This window comes from Mchenga conophoros, linkage group LG11, assembly GCF_057382185.1.
Source record: "Mchenga conophoros isolate Kocher_MC1m ecotype Shallow Benthic linkage group LG11, M_conophoros_male_GT1.1, whole genome shotgun sequence".
In the NCBI taxonomy this organism is placed as follows: domain Eukaryota; kingdom Metazoa; phylum Chordata; class Actinopteri; order Cichliformes; family Cichlidae; genus Mchenga; species Mchenga conophoros.
The window spans coordinates 14,406,101-14,426,657 of record NC_140536.1 but is presented as its reverse complement, the minus strand read 5'-3'; the positions used below and the strand labels follow the sequence as shown (position 1 = coordinate 14,426,657).

General features: G+C 40.2%; 2 protein-coding genes across 6 annotated transcripts in view; both read left to right on the top strand.

Moving 5' to 3' along the window:
* The first annotated feature begins 5,316 nt into the window (after positions 1-5,316).
* On the top strand, positions 5,317-10,849 carry LOC146563767 (eomesodermin-like). Of its 2 annotated transcripts, none has more exons than XM_085291059.1 (7): positions 5,317-5,550; positions 6,803-7,464; positions 7,632-7,786; positions 8,173-8,294; positions 8,805-8,963; positions 9,315-9,376; positions 9,532-10,849. In XM_085291059.1, exons 2-7 carry the CDS (start codon positions 6,935-6,937, stop codon positions 10,313-10,315), a joined length of 1,812 nt encoding a protein of 603 aa, XP_085147185.1. In that variant the 5' UTR covers positions 5,317-5,550; positions 6,803-6,934; the 3' UTR covers positions 10,316-10,849. The 2 variants fall into 2 exon arrangements, with proteins under 2 accessions (XP_085147185.1, XP_085147184.1); XM_085291058.1 differs by having other exon boundaries at positions 7,632-7,798.
* A 622-nt stretch (positions 10,850-11,471) lies between these two features.
* ankib1b (ankyrin repeat and IBR domain containing 1b) overlaps positions 11,472-20,557 on the top strand; it is a 32,626-nt gene continuing 23,540 nt past the window's right edge. The window contains exons 1-5 of one of the 4 annotated variants that reach the window (XM_085291055.1): positions 11,472-11,635; positions 13,589-13,874; positions 14,666-14,966; positions 16,233-16,415; positions 17,156-17,273. In XM_085291055.1, coding sequence (XP_085147181.1) covers positions 13,687-13,874; positions 14,666-14,966; positions 16,233-16,415; positions 17,156-17,273 — 790 coding nt within the window. In that variant the 5' untranslated portion in view covers positions 11,472-11,635; positions 13,589-13,686. The other 3 variants (XM_085291056.1, XM_085291054.1, XM_085291057.1) reach the window with 3 other exon arrangements.

Sequence of the window (20,557 nt, the reverse complement as noted above, 5' to 3'; positions counted from 1 at the left end):
ATGCAGTTTTGTTCCTAGCTGTTACCAATTCCGAGGTTCATTTCTACTTCCAAACTTCTAAACAAAGCCGATTAATTAACTCTCAGGATTATACCTCTGAACCATAAAGAGCTCACAAATTACCTTGGGGGAAGTGATTACAACCATGGAAAACAATAAATCAATCAATGAATCTAATGAAGCCTGCGTGCCGTCGCTGGCATTTCGCCCTTACTCCCAGTCATCTGTGGAATAACAATGGGAAAGACGGGGATCATAGTTAAATTGTTAATCATAATGTGATACCACAGTCAGCAGATTCCCCATATGAGGAAAAAACACGCTCTGGGTCCTGTTTGTCTGTTATGAGAGGGGACTTAATGCAGAAAATATTCTTTCCACCTCGCTGGAGAGGGCCACTTTTCTAAAAAATACAGAGGTTTTTATTTATTTATTTATTTTAACTGTTATTATGTCGATAAATATGGAGATCTCGATGTGCACTCTGTGTACAGATTGAGTTTGATGAGAGAATTTGTACATAACAGCTGATCGTTAAACCCAATCTTTTCCTGCAGCGCTGCTACACTCAGTTCGACCTATCGTTGTCTTAATGACACAGATGAGAGATCCGCTACCTTTAAGTGGTTAGTGTGCAATCTTTCGTTCAGCAGCACCCAAGCAGCAAGAACAGTTGTCGCTTTAATATGTGCGGTAAAGACTTAGTCATTCTAACCACTTTCCCTCAAAAACGAAACAAAGAGTGCACTCATCAGTAAAGGCTTCTTTGAGGCCATTTTAATTTCCCTTGTTACTTTTGCTTATGATCTTAAATGCATCAGCCTCTGAGGATTCAGCTCTCGATTGTGACCCAGGACCAAATGTGCTTATCTTTTGGGGCTGCTGACACTGGCAGATTGGTGGGCAGAAATTCTTAACAGTACAGATTGGGTGATAATAACGTTGCACTCTAAACAGGGCTTAATTGCTTTTGGCCTGCGACTTTAAGAACGTCCCATCAGATAGGTGATTTTGGAAGTCATGGGTCTTGGCTGAGGAAAGCTTCTGGGAAGATGAAGCACGCGTGGGAAGTTGTGAATGGGGCGGACTGGCAAGGGCAGAGACTCGGAGCCCTCTTATTCTCTGCTGTTGTAAATGCCAGCGATAAAAGTCAAGAAATAACAGGTGTTTAACTTTTGGTTTGGACACATTTCGCAGACTAGGATAGCTTAGCACTACATGTTCATGGAGACATAACCTTTGTTGACAGACAGCACAAAAGCATTAATAGTATCACCGTGAAGCTGTTACAACCGTTACTTCACTGACTCAAAGTGAAGGTGATAGATTACAACATGGTTCCTGAGAAACACCCGCTTTTAGAAACCAAAAGTAAAAGCACGTCCACTCACATATTAAGATGGTGTGATTTGTCAAATAATTTGTCTCCACTACTTTACCATGCCGGTGTTTTGCCCCCCAAAAAAGACTTCCCAATGGGACTAATTGGTAAATAAAGGTTAAATAAACAGGACTTCATCCACCTCCTGTATTTGTAAAGAGATATTCAGAGAGATAGCCTCCCAGTATAAAGTCATGCAAACGGGATCTCATTAGCAAATGCAAATGAGAACCCACCAAATCTTCACAGAGAGGCAGAAGTGCATCTCCGTGGGATAGCTGGAACATGACAGTTCCCCCAACTGCCCCCACGCTGAGCACCAAATGTGATGGTCCACTCCTGCTGCTGCTCTTAACAGGATGTAGGACCAAACCATAAATGTAAGCAAAGGGGAGGAAAGAGGAAACGTGTAGCTAGATGCCCAATTAAACCCTGCTATAACAATCCTTACTGGTGACTGTATTAGAGAGGACTATCCTCTAGGAAATAGCTACATCAGCCATCTATCTAGTCATCATTGTGCTCAGTATAGCTGTGTCTGCAATATCTACTGTTAAGATATATAAATATTTTTGTTACAGATGGATTTAGATATGTATGTAAAAGTTTACTTTGGATCTGGTGAAAAAAAACTTTTCATGCAGTACTAACTCCCCATCCAATAGAATAGAATAGAATAGAATAGAATAGAATAGCCTTTATTGTCATTGTACAGAGTACAACGAAATTGGAGTGCCACTCCCTTGGTGCAAGTTTCAATAATAAATATAAATGTAAAATATAAAAAGTACAAAAAAAAAACAATCGTAAGTACTCAAACAATAGTATGTACAATATATACAGGATAGCAGCATAATATAATGACAGTATGAATAGCAGCATAATATAATGACAGTGACGGTATGGAATAGGTTCAATTGTTTTTGTGCTTATTTACTACGGTGATAGCTCTGGGAAAGAAGCTATCCCTGAATCTGTTTGTCCTGGTTTTATGTGACCTGTACCGTCGGCCTGACGGTAATAGTTCAAACAGTTGGTTGCTGGGGTGAGAGTGGTCCTTGATGATATTGCCAGCTCTGCTGAGGTACCGAGAGTTTGCAGTGACCTCCAGGCTGGGCAGAGAGCAGCCAGTGATCTTCTGGGCTGTGTTGATGACCCTCTGCAGTACTTTCCTGTCTGCAGCTGAGCACCCTGCATACCATGTTGTTATGCCGTACGTTAGGATGCTCTCTATGGTGGCTCTGTAAAATGTCACCAGCAGCCTCTCCTCCAGGTTGTTCCTCCTGAGCACTCTCAGAAAGTGGAGACGCTGCTGGGATATGCAATATGCAAATTACATCCCATATGTGCACGGAGAACATATTTCTGGTTTCCTGTATGATCTGGGAATGCAGCTGATCAGCTATAGAGGACAGAAAGCTGAGATTACATTCAATTAAAGTGATAATTAATTTGATTTCTATGTCTGTGAAGTGCCGAGAGGGCAGTTCCCAGAAAGTGAGAAATACAAACCCTCTGAGCCAATCAGAGCTTTTGTCTGAGACAGAATCTGTCGTGACATCACAAGCCATGGTGGGCAGGGTTCCTGGCATGGCCTCAGACCAGCAGACGTTCTGCTGCCAGCAGGGTGGCAGTGGCCTAGGGCAAGGCAGCAATGGCCAGGTCACCAGCTTTTTTCCTCCCGCATGCACGAGCGCTGCAGGGAGGGGGAACCAGCAGAATGGCAAGATGTCAGAAACAGCCCTTTAGACGTGTCAAACAGGAGGCACAGCTAGGGGAAGGTGTTCACTGAGCGTGACAGAGAGTGAGGCTATTCCACAGACGATCGGCCCAGTGACACATAACAATAAGGTAGCTGCATGGTGTAATAAAATCATTGAAGTATGTTTTTGCAATGAGATAAACTCATTTGATTAAAAATACACAAGTAATCTACTTTGAACAACATTTTTAGTCAGTATTTTAACAGTTCTTTAAAATATTCAGAATTTCACTTTATGCTCACTGGCTCGAAATTCATGATGCCACAAAACCGCATTTTTAATTATTAGATTTTTTTTTAAATGCATTATGTTGAACTGATGGTTAATCTGAATGCTGACATGCATTCCTCCTTCAGCGCATGAGTGTGAAAACACCCTCTGAGTATCAAACACTGCACATACACATCGCCCTCCATAAGGTTAAACATCCAACTATATAAAATACATAGAGGCACATTTTTCTTGCCAGAAGGAGAAGATTTTAAAGGCAGGTAATGCCTTTTTTTCTCTCTTCTTTTACTGTTCCTCACACGTCAATGTGCAAGTCCCTGCACTCCTGGGAAAAATAGAAGTATATTTAGAAACTTTTCGAGAATCTGCTTTCTCACTTGTGACTCATAGATTTTACCATCAAAACAGGTGATCACATGTGTTGCTGTGTCAGATTGATAGTATGCTAAATTGAGAAAGAGAAAGTAAATGGGAAGAAAGTTCAATTAAGTTTTCTTTTAATTTTAAATCACTACAAAGCGGCACTACAAAGAGAGTGGCCTTTTTAAAAAATACCTTAGAAAATGATCTATTTGGGGAGTAATATATACTAACAATTATAAAAAAATAAGTTCAATCAAGCCTGTTGTATGGCTGGTGAAGATGGAAACAGTTAGCCGGGTGGAAATACTTTAAGTTCAGAGGAAGTTTAGCGCCACAGAAACCCAAGACCAAAAAAACTGTGAATTCTACCTCCATATTCATCGGTTCCGTGAAACAATCAAAACAAATCAATCCGTTTATCAGCACAAACAACAGAAGCGTATTCCACTGTTTGCAGTTAAGATAGTTTTCATTTGTCCTGTTTGATGTGTGGTGAGTTCAGCCGCTTCACTAATCCTCTCACTTTGTCTTTGTCATGTTAACTTCCAACCAAGTGTTGTCTACTGAGGAGAAACGAGTGGGCATTTAAGATGTTGAAAAGGTGTGCCATTGAAAGGGTAACTCAGCATGAGTCAAGGTCTGGATTGGATTTTTTCCTTTGAACTTAAAAGTGGAAAGACAAAAAAAAAAAAGTCAAAGAGAGGAAACAATCTTACACGAGCCTCCTCTGAGTTTTATGGCCTTTTACTTTTACAAAGGAGACAGTCAAGAGGTAGATTTGTATGTGAATGCCACGGTAAACGTCTCCTTCTGCAGATATGTGGAATAAAATTACCTTTGGCTCCAGCGTCACTTAGGTTGAAAGACATGAATGTCTTTCTATCTCATATATTTATTTAGCTCAGTTATGACTAAATCTCAAAGCAGCAATATGACCCTCTTCACTTGGTTGCTCTTATAGGTGGGGCTCCTCACTCTCCATCCTCATTAGCACATTAGCGCTGAGCAAATAGAGTATCTGTAACCTCTGCAGAAGTGCTTTTCATACATGCTGTTATCCAGGAGAAAAACCCCCCAAACCAAAACAAAAACATTTATCATGTTCATAGTGGTAAACAGCTTCTTTATACTCTGACATGTTTCATATACCACTGCTGGTTAAAACGTGGACTGCCCGGTTTCCTGAGTTTACTTTTACTCACTTTTCTTGGGTGTTGCTAATTTCATGTATCTCTCATCTAAAACTTCAGTGTGGTATGTTGACAAAGACTCCAAATCCCTCATCTCTTTTCTTCATAGACAACAACTTTCACAATCAGTCACCTTATTACCTATATGACTGTCTAACACACTCAGGTTGCCATAAGCCCAGCACAACTGACTTTGCCCTGTTATTTTATTCTGCTGATGTCTTTGTTTAAGATTAGAAGATGGGAGCAATTCACGGCTGGATTTGGAAGCAGCTTCGCTTTTACACACCTTGGCTGTGATGCTGAGGATCCCCTGCCCCTCCCCTGGTGATCGGAGGGAGATCTGATAAAAGAGGCTGCTGTCTGCGCGTCATGGCCACAAGGAGAGCAGCGGTGAAAGCGGGACTGCGTCTCTGCGCTCCGATCAGTCCGCCTCCGCATGGCTCCGGTTTTATTATAAACTCTGCTGCCTTATTATTATTTTTCCGGACACAAACGCAGCATGATGCCGTTTGCTGTTTACAGCTTCACCGGTTATCTGTGCTGATTTTGTCTTAAGTTTTTAATACTTTCTTGTCTTGAAGCTTTTTAATTAGAAACACCGGAGGACCCTGGAGGCTTGGTAAGTTTGCAAATACAATTATATATATTTTCAAATGCAACTAATACATTTGCAGAATTTATTATTATTTATTATGATGATAAAGCTTTATTTTACATTTAAATGTGCAATAAATGCAACAAACAACTTATTTATTCAGCCTGCAACGAATTAACCCACAGTAAATAAGTTTCTAGTGTCTGGTTTATTTGCATTTCTTCTCCCACCCACCTCTGTATTAATATCGTTTAATTCCGGTTCTTTTGGTTTCTCACATCCGACTGTCTGATCCAAGAAGCATCACAGGTTTCTTCAAACGGAAAAATAATTGGCTATTTTTCTTTTTCACGTCGGCCATCCCGTTGGGACACAACCTCATTCGAACTGAATGCATGCAAATCCATTACCTCTGAATACTGATAGTATTATTTATTTACACGTAAAATGAATCTTCACGATTTAACTGCTATTATTAGTGTTATTACTCCTCTGAGAAGTAGGCCTACATTAAAAACAATAAAATAAACATGCATACATTTTTGTTCAAATTATTTGTTTTTGTTGGACAGCATTAAATTGAATAAATATTCGTTTCCATCGGAATATATTTAGGTCGGACAAATCTGCAATTTTATTTAGTTTTGATACTGAAAACGCTACGACTTTCAAAACTCGCGGGCGAGTTTCACGTCTACCCCCGTAAATCTGTGCATTGCTTCACGTTTGTCATATGATTTACAAGAAATTGGCTCTTACCTCGAAGCGAGTCCCAGCGAGCTTGTTAATATCGCTCCAGTATTTCCAATAACTGTAAATCCTGAGCTACTCAGTTGCACTTATATCATTTTCTTTTAATTATTATAGCCGAACTATTGAACTTGTGAATACAGTATATCATCAAAGAGCAAATAAAATCTAATAAAACGTGTAGTATATGAGCCGCACTGGAACGCATTTAGGGCTAATTGATTAGCTAATCGTGTTTTTAAAACAGCGGAGGAAAAAGTAAGAGGGGGGAAATGGCAACAAAAAAGAGCCTTGTTTTCAGTAAAGTTACTATTTTTGGGGAGACCACGACAACTGAAATCCAGCACTTTAAGACTGACTTCACATACTTCACAACCACACCCTGGTACGCCCACAAATATCTCCGGTGATATGGAGGTCATTTCCTGCAACCGTCTCACTGTGTATGCGACTTGACAGCTTGAGATGTGTATTAGGGACAACTTCAGGTCTTTTTGTAACCACTGTTTGCTTCTGTCTGTCTCAGTCATTCAGAATCCAGTGGATGTTTGCAGGGGAGCCTGTTTTTAGGAGCAGACACCTGAAAGGAAAAGAAGGGAAGGTGACATCCCTGATAGAGAGCAACATCAGCTGAGCCCAAACCAAGAGAAAAGCAAAGATGCTCGGGAGTGAAGGGGAGAGCAGTTCATATTCTTCTTCCAAAGACACGGCAGATGAGAGGCGCAAGTCTCCGGCTGTGGAGGGGGATGATCCGGTTGTTAGCAACAGGTACACGGAGCACGGGATGAGTGCTGACCGGTACTATATCCCATCCGCTATTTCTAAGCAAAGTCCCGAAGCAGCCAGTCATTGCTCTTTTATCCCCTACACCCCCAGCGGGGCGGTTTACACCCCGTCCAGTGCTGGAAGGTATCCCTCATCACTGCACCTGGGCTCCGTGTTGCAACCGGCCGGATTCCCTCCCTCAGCCCCCGGGCGCAGTCACATTAGTCCCACTTACCAGCTCGGACAGAGTCCCGGCTGCATCTACCCTCCATACACCAGCTCGGGCTCCGCTCTCGGTAACATGGCTCTACCCCCCGCCACCACCGGCCCGGGGGTGAGGTCCCAGGTTTATCTCTGCAACCGACCTCTATGGCTCAAGTTCCACCGACACCAGACAGAGATGATCATCACCAAGCAGGGCAGGTGAGATGGCAGGAAAAGTGTGCAAAGTTAGAGCCGAAGCTTTTCCCTTTAATTTCCTTTAACTGTCTGTCACTTTCTCTTATGTTCTTTTTCTTCTTCTTCTTTATTAGCAAAATATTTATTTTAATGTTCTGTTTCTTTGAATCCTCCCTCTCTGTTTTTTGCAGACGGATGTTCCCTTTCCTCAGCTTTAACATAGCTGGTCTCAGTGTGACAGCGCATTATAACGTGTTTGTGGAAGTGGTGCTTGCGGATCCAAACCACTGGAGATTTCAGGGGGGAAAGTGGGTCACCTGTGGGAAAGCGGACAACAGCAGCCAAGGTACCGAAAAGGGTACATAGTGCCTATTTTCTTTCTTTCTTTTTCTTTTTTTTTTTTTTTTAAAGAAATATATTTTAAACTGAGTTGAATTCAACATTTCCCCTGCGATTTAAAAGCAAAATTCACCCGGATTTAAGACAATTTCATCCCCCAAAAGACTTTTTTTTTCTGTTTAAAAACAAACAACAACAAAAAAAGACAAACAAAGAAAAAGAAATTCGCTTATTTTATAGCCTAAGCCTAACTTCTCAACTAGGCCATGGAGCAAAAAATGGGTTCCCCAGCTTTTCCTAATGGAAAGTCCCATGTTTTCAGTAGAATTTTGTGTAATTTGTTTTGGAAATCTTGAGTTTAAATATTGGAAAATGTATTTCTCTTTATTTAAGGGAACAAAATCTATATCCACCCGGAGTCCCCAAACACAGGGGCTCACTGGATGAGACAAGAAATCTCCTTCAGTAAACTGAAACTCACAAACAACAAAGGGACGAGCCACAATACTTCACAGGTACTAAACTCAAAGCTGAAAATAACTAAAGGCCTGTAACCCTCAAAATAGGTTGCAAATGGCAAAACATTTTCCATTACACCAAACCTTCATTCAGTTGTTGTTTTCAATATAGATTAGTCTGTTTAATATAAACTGTAGTGATGTACTTTTACTATATTTTGTTTATTGGCACCTTGATAATTAATGTGGCACAATGAAAGCGTTTTGTATTCGGACTAATTCAGACTTGAAGAGCTAACTATATTGTTTGTTTTATTTTTTTAATTTGTGCTAGGAAGGAAATTAGTTTAGATATTTTTGTGTCTATGCAAAGATGATGTGATGAAATTAAACTACAGTAGTGCAAAAATAATGCTTAAGTCATATAATTGCAGGACACAAAGTTATTCACTGAAGCTTTTATAGATTAGAAATTTTTTTGTGAATAGCGGTGATGTTGGAAATTATAGAGTGCTTTAATTTTTTTTTCAAAATTAGCATTATTTTTTTTTTTTTTTTACGCAATAGATGATTGTTCTGCAATCCCTGCATAAGTACCAGCCAAGGCTGCACATTGTGGAGGTGACAGAGGATGGAGTGGAAGACCTTAACAGTGACCTTAAGACCCAGTGCTTTACTTTTCCAGAGACTCAGTTTATAGCAGTGACTGCCTACCAGAACACGGATGTAAGTGTGGAAAAACTCCGGCCTCCCTTGGTGGTTGTTGTTTTTTGTTTTTGTTTTTTTTTTTTATTTTATTTTAGATATAAGCTCCCATTAATAGGTCCTCAGAGCCGTATGCATGCATTATATTTAATTATTTACATACTGCATATTATAGCTTTTTAATCAGTTTAGAATTCCCATTTATTAAAACTTGTTCAGTTGGCATGGGAAGCCATTTCTAACTTTAATCAGCCACAGTTTTCCAAAGCAAGCTAAACATGAGGTCTATAGCTACACAAGCATGATGCTCCTTTATTCTTTGCTTTTCCAAATCTAAAATGTAGCTTAACCTTCGGCTGTGCCTTGTTTTAGATCACGCAGCTGAAAATTGATCACAACCCTTTTGCCAAAGGATTCAGAGACAATTATGATTCGTGAGTATTTTCTATGCGCTTACATTGCTGTGCATCTCTTTCAAAGCAAACAAATACATCATACTGTGGCTACACCAACTAATTGTGAAAGAACTTTCACATTGAACTGTCTTGACCTCATGTCTTATAAGTACATTTATTTATTTAATTTTTAGGATGTACACAGCTCCAGAGAATGACCGCCTTACACCGTCTCCTACGGACTCTCCCCGTGCCCACCAGATTGTCCCTGGCACCCGCTACGCGATGCAGCCCCTCTTCCAGGATCAGTTTGTCAACAACCTTCCTCAGAATCGCTTCTACAACAGTGAGAGAGCTGTACCGCAGACTAACAGCCTCCTCTCGCCTCAGTCAGAAGACGCAGCTTCGCAGAGGTGGTTTGTCACCTCAGTGCAGCAAGGGGGAAGTAGCAGTGGCACCACCAACAAGCTAGATCTGACACCCTATGAGGGAGAATATTCAAGTTCCCTGCTTCCTTATGGTATCAAATCACTGCCCATGCCTACTTCTCACGCTCTTAGCTACTACCCAGACTCCCCATTTACTACAATGTCTGCAGGGTGGGGGTCTAGAGCAGCATACCAAAGAAAAGTCACATCCAGTCTGCCTTGGTCCCCCAGACCCAGCCCCACTGCCAGTTTCCCAGAAGACTCAGAAAAGGTTAAAGCACAGATGGAAGAGGAGGTGAATGGTAGCGGAGCCCTGATCAGCTCCTGGACAGACCCACAACCATCAGCTCTTTCCTTAGACAAGACCAATTCCTATTCTCTGGGCTGCAAAAGAAGGCGTGTGTCTCTCAATGGTCCAAGCACGGAGGACTCCTCCAGCAACACCAAGTGTGAGGACTTGGTCTCTGTTCCCACCAACAATGGCTACAGCAAGGAAGCCCCCCCATCCAAAAGCATGGCAGCTTACTATCCATTTTACACAAACCCTTAAACGTTTGTTTGGTCTTCATCTGCTACCATGAATGAGAAATATTGTTTTAGCATTTTTTTTGTTGTTGTTGTTTTTGTTATATGAAGACCCTTATTTTGTGTTGGCAGTGATAAATGTCTTTTTGTTTCTTTTGTGGCAAGACAGAAAATGATGAAGAAAAATTATGGCATTACAAGAAATGCACGTGGTACCATGAGCGTCTCCGTCTTAAGGCTTTTTGTTTGTTCCCAAACCATATATATATTTTTTTAACTCCCCTTTTATTGAACTGAAATTTACAAAGTGCCAAAGCATTCGTTTAAGGTGCCCTGTTTTTTTTTTTGTTTTGTTTTGTTTTTTAAAGTGTGTTACATTTCATTGTTGCATACATTTATGTATCTACCCTTACACTGAGATTAAGCTATGTGTTTACAGATTATATATTGAAGGCCTGTTCATATGAAATGTGTGCATTCTTAAATATATGAGAACAATATGCTGTATATACCTTAAATGCAAAGTTCAACTATTTGATAATAAAAGGCACACATGTTATGTTGAGTTTCGATGTGGTTATTTCAAGTGAGTGGAGACTGCTAAGCCTCTGCTTAAATACAGTGTACTGTGCATTTAGTATTTGTTTGGTGTAGGTTGTGAATGCAACTGAGAAATACTTTCTGCAATTACTCACGAGGCGTGTGTAGGAGATGAAAAATGAAGAACGGCGCCACTCAGCAGTGTGATTTTTCTGTGGACTTTGGCGCACTCTAGTGGTCTTTTTCTGTAATGGCGGCTATTACAAATGATTAGCCTGTTGAGTTGAACGTCTACTCCATCCCATGTTCACTCCAGAGAAGCCTAAAGCAGAAGTGTTTATAGATTTACCCGTTTTAGAAAGATTTCAGGTATTTTTCCGTTAGTGTAAGCGCGTACGCCGTACTTATCTTACCTATTTCCGCTTCAGATATGATGCCCGGCTTTATGAAGGTGTAAATAGCTGTAGTTTCTAAGGGTAAAAAAACAAAAACAAACTAAACTAAACTAAAAAAAACATGCACTTGGTTGAAATTAATGTTAAAGCAAAGCTTAGGCTTTGAAAAATAAGCCGGCCACGTCTTTCTCGCCTGTTTTAGGGGGTTGTTTTGAAACCTGGCAACCCGACTAGTATCCAGCAGGAGCCACCAGAGTCAACGGAGAGTTGACTGGGGCAACAGCACAGCGCATAGCTCACATTGTTTATACAGGTTTGCCCCACATAACGAGAAAACTCTTTGCTTTACCCTTTGCGACTGACAATTCACTCACAAGGCCAGGTGTACAACAGCAAGATGTACAATCAGTGTAAGTCGAAATACTTGTTATTCATTGTTTACGGAGTTTTTCAACTGTACTTTCTACCGTCAAGTTGGCTAGCATCGAGATTAGCACGCTAGCTCAGCCAGCCTCTAGCGTGTACACTGACGTTGGTCAACGCAGATGCTAGCGTCATGAGGTTTTTTGTTTTTGAATATTATATAGCTAGCAAAGCAGCAGAGTGTTTTGTCAGTACCAGTGGCATTATCGACAAAAGGAATGGTTTGCAGCTAACGTTTTCTAAGGTTGGTTGTCGGCAGATTGGTTTTATTTTTAACCAGCAGTGGAACAAAGCGTTATCGGGGTCTGTTCATTAACACAACATGACACGCTGTCGTCGATTTTCTGCTAGCGAAAATGGTAAACACCGCACGACGTGGATACAGGCCTGCATGAAGTAGTTTAGTGACAAGTGGCGGCTACGTGGAATAACGTTTTTATTTTTCTCATGTTAACGCTAGCTGTTGCTGTGAGCTTTAGTTAGATGTGGTTGGTTGAAGCTGTAACGGGGGAGTGTCGTTGACTGTTGTAAGATAGGTTAATGCTGTAGTTATTCATTTAGAGAGCAAGCTCGTTGAGTAATATGTGTTACAAACTATGAGATTATATAACTGTTCAAAGATCAGGTGTTTTTCTTTCTTGCTTTTTTTGTATGCCAAGGTGGTATACTGTTTGTCTTGCTTTGTGATGGTGTCTGGCCACTGGGGTAATCACATGGCACACGCCTGATCTAAGGTGGTGTTCACTTCCACTGGCTGGTCTGTTTACATGATGGATAGCGTTATTTAAATGTACGACAATGATCGCAGGGGATGATTTCACATGTTAAAATGGTCGATATTAGCACACGTAAATGTAGACAGTATTTACCAACTGAATAAATGATAAATCATTCATATATGTAATACTTGTTTATTTTCCACCTGCCTCCATTCTACCAATCTTACTAAAGAGTGAAAACACGTCTGTGCCATATTGCTATTCTAATTGATGAATAGATAACCACGTCATAACTTTGGTATTCGTTTTGTTACAGTTAATAACACACTTTCCCAGAAGACTACCAAAGGTCTCACTCTTATCTTCCTTACTTAGTTTAAAGATTGACTGATTAGAACAGTGTGTCAGACCTGTCCACGGTCTTGACTCTGTTTATATAACAGCGCAAATAGTTAGCTGTCTTCAGTTACTTACTAACCTATGGAATGCTTGGTATTAATGGGAGATGGGGATTTTCGGTGAGTATTCATTCCTTCCATTGCACACATAACTTGTCTCCACCAGTGAGAATTTTGTTATTGGGAAATTGAATGCGTGTTATTATAAAAACAAATTATGCTGTGTCCTGTGTTCGGTCTGCTGCCGCTTACTAAAAATACATAAAGGTATCACATTGCCCTGACGGTCGTGACCATATGGTGCCCTGGTGGAAGCGGAAAGCGGACTTGCTGTGTGCTATTCTTCAGTTGAGGATATCTTGCTTCATAATGAGCCCTGGCCTCAGTGGGATGAGTAGCTTTGGCACAGTGAAGCGGAAACTCCTGGTGATGCCAGAGGAAGCCTTGTCCATCTCTGTGTGGGCTTTGTCCTCACTATGTTTAGGTATTCAAAAAAATATATAAATAAATTCAAAAAAATAAAAAGAGAAACAGGGAGCTGGTTTACAGTGCAGTGGTGATGCTGACGCAGGAGCTTGTGGCAGAGCAGCCCGAGCACCCTTGAAGACTGAATTCTTGTTTTGTGACCAGAGGGAGTGGAAGTCAGCTGTACAAAACGAGGCAAAGTTGCTTTTCCTGAAACTGGTGAAAATATTTTTGATTTATTGGGATGATGTGGAAACTTGTATGACCGACAAACCTCTTGACCATTTTCTCGCTTGAAGAGCCTTGTTGGGCTCAGGCATAAAGACGTTTTACTCCCAATTTTTTGTCTTTTTATTAGGACATGCAGTATGCTGGCTTATTGGACTTGAACAGGTGGAAGACGACTTAAGAGGCTGCTGTCCCAGTCAGACCTTTGGACCCACGGTAGGGGACGAAATGGGGAACACAGCGACCAAGTTCCGTAAGGCTCTCATCAATGGAGATGAACTGCTGGCTTGCCAACTGTATGAGAGCAACCCACAGTTCAAGGAGGCTCTAGATCCCAACTCTACATATGGAGAGTCCTATCAGCACAACACTCCACTGCACTATGCTGCCCGGCACGCCATGACACGCCTACTCAGGTTAGGATATGGCCCAAATAAAAACAAATACGCAAGCAGACAGAATGTATACTTCATATTTTTGAGTGTTGTCAGTGAGGAAAAATTGTTATTCTGACAGGGCCTGATAATGATTGGGTCATAGATGGTTCTCAAGCTTTATGTCTAGTAACCCTTAACCTGACTTCTTCTCTTTTTTTATCACTCAATGGCAGCTTATTCCATCTTTTCACTTTTGCTGTATTTTAAAATTCAGTTTTTCTTTTTTCATGTTTTTTTTTTCTCTATATGTCTCTGTCCCATCTGTGTCTCTACATAGCCATCTGTTAGCAGCTCTCAGGAATGCAACATGCTGAGCTGGAATAGAATGACGTTCCAAGAGCTTCCTATCTGACAAGCTAACAGTGCAGACTGTGCTTGTTTTTATCCCACTCTGGCCTTACTCTTAAAAAAACAAGAACAGTAGTTTAAGTCATATAACTGGTTGTATAGCTATAATTCTAGTTTATGGTTTTCACAAAAGCAATGAAATGTTGAAATCTAAACTATTTTGGGAAGGAATTGACCTGCGTTGCAGTATACAGCTCTCCTTTTTTAGAATATTGTGCAGTTAAAATGCTGTAAAATATTCAGTTACACGAAAAGCTACATGCACTAAGCATAACTCGTGTTTTTTTATCTTAAAAAAAAAAATCATGTTTACGTTCTGAATCAGCACTGATGTCATAAGAATTTGCAGTCTGTTGACAGTATCCCACAAAAGACAACGCATTACAATTTAACCATCTTGTCATGTTGTTATTCTCTTTTAGGTCTTTTCTCCTAAGCAAAGATGGCAATCCTAACAAGCGCAACGTGCACAATGAGACATCTCTGCACCTTCTCTGCATGGGGCCTCAGATCCTGACTTCAGAGGGAGCTTTGCATCCCCGCATCTCAAGGCCATACGAAGACGAACAGCGACGAGGGGAATGCCTTCAGATCGTGCTAGCATGGACAGGAGCTAAGCTGGATCATGGAGAGTATGAAAGGGCTGATGTCAATGCCACTGACAACAAGAAAAACACTTGCCTACACTATGCTGCTGCCTCAGGCATGAAGACTTGTGTTGAGGTGAGATTATAATAAAAAGATATTGCAGATATTTTCTCTGGGCTAGTGTAAAATTTTCTTAAGTGTGAAATTTTTGGGGGGTTATGATCAAAGCCTCTGTAGCTGTAAACTGACCAGTTTCACTAAGACAAGGGCAGAGAGTATATGAGGGGAAGGATAATAAATGAGACCAGAGTAACTCTGATGCTCACACACATCATTCAGTGTCTGCTCTTTTGTGTAATGAATATTTGTAGAATAGATCCTCACGTGTGGCCTTGTCCTAGAGTCAATCTTGACCTTCGGTAGGGAACTGTAATTTGCATCTTCTCATTCGCCCTCGCTGGTGAGTTTTTGGAAGATGCTGTGGAACACGGTACAACTTAATTAATCTCCTGGACAGCTCACACCAGATATAACAGTCAAATAGATTACGCGTGACTTTATTGTTATTGCATGTAATAGAACAAAATTACAAATGCTGCTCTTAAAATGTGCTTCAGGAAAGGCAAGCAGCCAATAGTTGGGAAATCCCCAGAAAGAACTGCTGTACAGCTGGTACTAATTTTAAATGATCGCATTTCTGCACACTGTCATTTATTTAGATGACTCTTCATTATAGAAATATTATTGTTGCCTTCACTCTAATTTCCCCCCAGAATCCATGCAGTTTATTACAAAATGCAATTTGCACCATGTGCAGAACATAATGTCGAGGCTGGCGATGCAGACAGGTATGTTGTGACAGAAAAAGAGACACCCTACTTCCAGGGTGTCAAGAAATGCCATTCACAGACAGTTTAAAAAAGTAGACTCAAGCACAGAAATGACAGTTACCAACAGAAGCCACCACCCCCCAAAAGACACATTATTAACGTGTGTGTTTTTCTTGTACTGCTCTCAATATTACCTGAGCTCCTTTAATTGGCACTTGATCATCAAGACTTAGTGTGCCATACTCTACAAAGAACTTTGAAGTAAAGTGGATATAAGTGAACTCTTTTTCAGTTTTCTCGAGGTGGGTAAGTTGTTGCTATTTTTTTTTTTTTTTTTTTACTGAAGTCATAATTGCAGTCTATATCAAAATAACTGTAATTACTGTTTCATGCCTTAATTGTGGATACTTTCCTCTGATTACTGTTACAGGGTGAGTGGTACTCCACTGTGCAAGTAAGCACAGGTGTTTGGAACTACATATATAGTCAGCGAGCTTTAGTATCTGTTCTTGAATGCACGATGTGTGCCATTGTTCAATGCCAGATATTCCTCTTGTTTCTTCGTGCTCAGATGCTGGTGCAGAGAGAAGCGGACTTGTTTGCGGAGAATGAAAACCGCGAGACTCCATGTGACTCTGCAGAGAAGCAGCACCACAAGGAGTTGGCCCTGCGCCTGGAGTCGCAGATGGTCTTCTCTCTTGCCCCTGAGGCAGAGGGTATTGAGGCAGAATATGCAGCCCTAGATCGAAGAGAGGTACAGTATAACACACCAACAAGGAGTGGGTGTATAGCTTTCAGTTTATCACCCTCAGCTGGTGTGACTTAAAATGTTATTAGAACCAAACTTTAGTCCACAGCATGCTGTTTAAAAAAATCCCCCCAAAAAGTAATTTCACTGTTGTTGCTGTATTAGGTCAAACTGTTTTAAATGAGCTACCCTGGTCATCCTAGCCTGGCTGATCCCACACAGCTTCTGTATTGTTACACTTGATTCGTCCTTATAACCCTTTAGCTACATAAGTAAGGAATAGAAGCAACATATGATGGTAACTTTGCTCTTGGAAAAATCCACTAGTTGACTGTATTTCAGTGTTTACATTTTTGCAGGAGTTAGTCACATTCTTTACTTGAACTTGTTTTGGTTGGACACAAACAGACTCACAAATTACTCACACAAAACAGTCTAGCTTAAAACATGTGATCATCATCATCAGTTTTAGTTCTCTGGGTCTGGCTAAGTCCTGTGTCAGCAATCATTTATGTTTCAGGTGGTTGTAGTACTTATTTTCTCTTTATTTTCTCTTCCCCTTTTTTCACAATCTTTCTTTCCTACCATTATTTCACCCATCACCCTTTTCCCCAATCTCACCCACTGTTGTCCTCTTGTCTCTTTCTTTACCTTTCTCTGACAACCTGTCTTTTTTTTCCTTTTACTTCTTATCTTTGTCCTTACATTTCCTCTCTTATTATGTTCTTGTCAACCCTTTACTCTAGTTGTACGAGGGCCTGCGGCCACAGGATCTTCGGAAGCTGAAGGACATGCTGATAGTGGAGACAGCTGACATGCTACAAGCCCCTCTTTTCACTGCAGAAGCACTGCTACGTGCCCATGGTACTATTAAACAAACACAGTACTGGTTGTCCTTTCAATTATTTGGACTAGTAATATCCTGACAGCTTAATGGGTAAACATAGTAACATAGTAGTTAAACAAATGACATACATAGTTAAAGTATATGGACAAGGAAGCATTTGATACACTGGTTAGATTTAATTTAACACCACATAAAACACTTTTCAACACTTTTCAATATATATACACACACATCCATACATACACTTTAGTGGACGAGGTAAGTATACCCTTGGCCATGATTTGCATAATTGTTCACCTGTCTCAGATATTGGCTTATTAAAGTCTTTGACCGCTCTTCCATACAAATCCTGTCAGTTACAGAATGTTTAATCTAAGGTTTCTCTTACACACTGCCTGTTTTAAATCCACACGACATTTCAGTGGGATTCAGACCAATAAGCAGGATCCTCTCAATAAGCAAGGCACGTCTGCATTGCAGTTCAGATTTTCCCTGCATCTTATTGTAAATGAACGCCTTTTGACACCAGTAGTAAGAAATGGCTGAAGACCCTTTGATGAAATGTTGTGGTATTTTTATTATACTTTTTATGTTGTTCTGTTTGGGTTTAATTTGCTGGAGCAAGGAGTCTGGTACAAATTGGCAGCTGTTTAATACAGTGGAATGACCGATCTTGAGAATAACTTCAAGACTTTTTTATGTCTTAGCAGACTTAGATATCTCCAGCCTTTTGCTGCAGACCTCAGACCTAAACATGACACCACACAATTTAATAGCTTGTAAGACCAAACCAAACAAGCTTAAAATAAGAAAAGCTTCTCCTGGTCACTCTCTAAGGAGGTTCTGTGTATCGGCACCTAATGTGAAACCCTGATTCTAATCTTGTGGCTGTGATGCTGTGAAAATGTGTAACGGTGCATTTTACATGGGGTTACCATGCTTTTTAAATGTAGAAATGACTACAAAATAGAAAATACAGAAAGTGTTTTTTGTATTTGGATAAGGGATTTATTTTCTATAAATATGCAGTACGCTGAAAGAATTGGACTTGTTCTGTTGTCACTGGAGAGAGCTTTTACATGATCTAAATGTAGTTTTAGTGAGCGTATTCATTTCAACAAACAATTTGAGAACAAACACTGCTTAATTAGGTTACTTAGGCTCGCGCCTGATTTACTGTAAATAAGATTAAATAATCCGCAGCGTGAACCATGGATTTTTATGTAAAATCCTTGGCACGTCTAATTTATTTTTATTACATTCTGTTATGTTTTTCCTAGAAATAGTAGTGTGCTGCAGAGAAAATATGCTTTCCTGAATTTGTCTTAATTACTTCACTCTTAACTTAGGCCTGGCCAAGTACTGAGTAAATATATCAGATTTTATTAGACTTGCAGTCTTAACCCACCAGTTTTCAAACTTGCTTCATTTACAGCTGGACACAAGATAGTGTGTTCAAGTGTTTCTGAAAGTTTTACTGATTTGAGGCTTTTGTAAATCGTTACTTCAGACAACTTGGCAAAAATGTTTGTGTATGACTTCACCACCTCATTTTTTAATTAAATGGGCTTAAGGGCTGTCTGTTGAGCTGTGTGCTACATATGAGACACACTTTTAAGAGCTCAGAGGCGGGAGATTGACCCCAGAATGGTGCTATATTTATTCAGTTTTATCATGGGACTGCTGAAACATTTCAGCATTTTGCATGTCCTGGAGAAGGGTTTTTGTACTCGCATGTCATTTCATTTCGAAAAAGCCTCATTTCCACAATTTGTAACAATCTCTTATCGTCTCCTCATTGCTCGTCTGCTGAACTGCTTGCTTTTCCATCTTTCTTTGTTCCTGACAATTTGTATTTCCCAACTAATTTTTGATATTTAAGACTAAATGTGAAGACTTCACTTTCAGACTCTATATAATGGCTAAAGGCTTTAAGATGGGGCCATACACATTGATTAGTTTTAATTGAATGGAGCTAGATTGGGATGGGGGTTGTTACGACATTCATTATCTAAAGGAGGCCATTTAGAGCGTTAGTCATTTGATTGGTGGCAAACCTGTCTTGAGGCTGATAATGGCCTAATTGCACAATTGACCTGGTCGTGTTCCTTATTTTAGGAGGGTAGACTATTTGGACTCGGGCACAGTCCACAAGTCATCCAATATTTATACTGAGAGCCTCTCAAATCTGTCCGTGTCCTGATGCGAGATTAAACAGCTATTCTAAAACAGAAAACCAGATGGCAGCAGGTCTTTGTTGTTGGCAGTTTAAAAGGCTTAAATGCTGGTGGCTACTGGACTATTTCTATTGAGAATCCACACAAATGTAAAATGAGATTCACTGAAATGCATTTTTTGTCCATGAAATTCAAACTTAAGTCTTGTTTTGACAGGTTAAATGGGAATTCATATATTCAGTATGTTATGTCTGTTTTAGGCCTAATCATAAAGTATTGTAAAAAATGTAATCTTCAAACAGTCAGAAAATGTTTTTAATTGGCCCTGCTACATTGCGTACTTCTTATTTGTGTCTTGACAATAACTTGCGTGTTTATAGTTGCTAGTGAAAGGAAAAAAGTCTTTTCTTTATCTTCCATTTTGTGCTTCACAGAAAGTAGGTTCTGTGAATTGATATTGGACTCTGCGCTGTAGCTGGCAGGCTTTGAGCTCTTCAGAGCAGATCACCACATTTTTGGCAAGAGGAAAGGTTGTAGAATCTGTTTTCACACTAACAACAGCCGGCGCGATGATTAAACATCACTGTTCTCCTGATCTGGAATCGTTCTTCCCATTCTGTAAACCCGTCTACTTCCACCGTGAGTTTGCCTCATATTTTCTTGGGTGGTTTTTTAAAATTGTCAGCATTCACATTTCACTGCCACCAGCAACTGTGCAGGAGACACAACAATGCTGTGTATGGAGTGGAAAAACCTGAATTCTGCTGATAATGTCCTTAGTAACTTAAATAAAGATAGTAAACTAACTGCCTTCCCAAAGGGCAGGACATTCTGGATCACTATCATACTATAGTGAGCAGTTCCTGTCCCATCACCACTTGTGCTTTCAGTTGTTACTCTGGTCATGACACACCTGATTCCTGCATAAAGAAATACTCTTTCTGAAGCTTCTTTTTTCCTTAGATCGTCATTTTGTCTCTTTTACATCAACTTTATTTTATTCAAGCATCCCATCAGCACTTACTAAATGAACCAATACTGTATGTGCTATACTGGAAATTAGACATTACATAAAGTGACGTATAATGCACTGGCAGTCAGTTATCGTAACTTTCTAAATTGTA

Bases quoted from the DNA above. Each gene is read 5' to 3' on its own strand.
- LOC146563767 (XM_085291058.1), top strand. From the start codon at position 6,935: ATGCTCGGGAGTGAAGGGGAGAGCAGTTCATATTCTTCTTCCAAAGAC. The intron at 7,465-7,631 runs GTGAGATGGCAG...TGTTTTTTGCAG, and splicing joins ATCATCACCAAGCAGGGCAG to ACGGATGTTCCCTTTCCTCA. The intron at 8,295-8,804 runs GTACTAAACTCA...TTTACGCAATAG, and splicing joins CGAGCCACAATACTTCACAG to ATGATTGTTCTGCAATCCCT.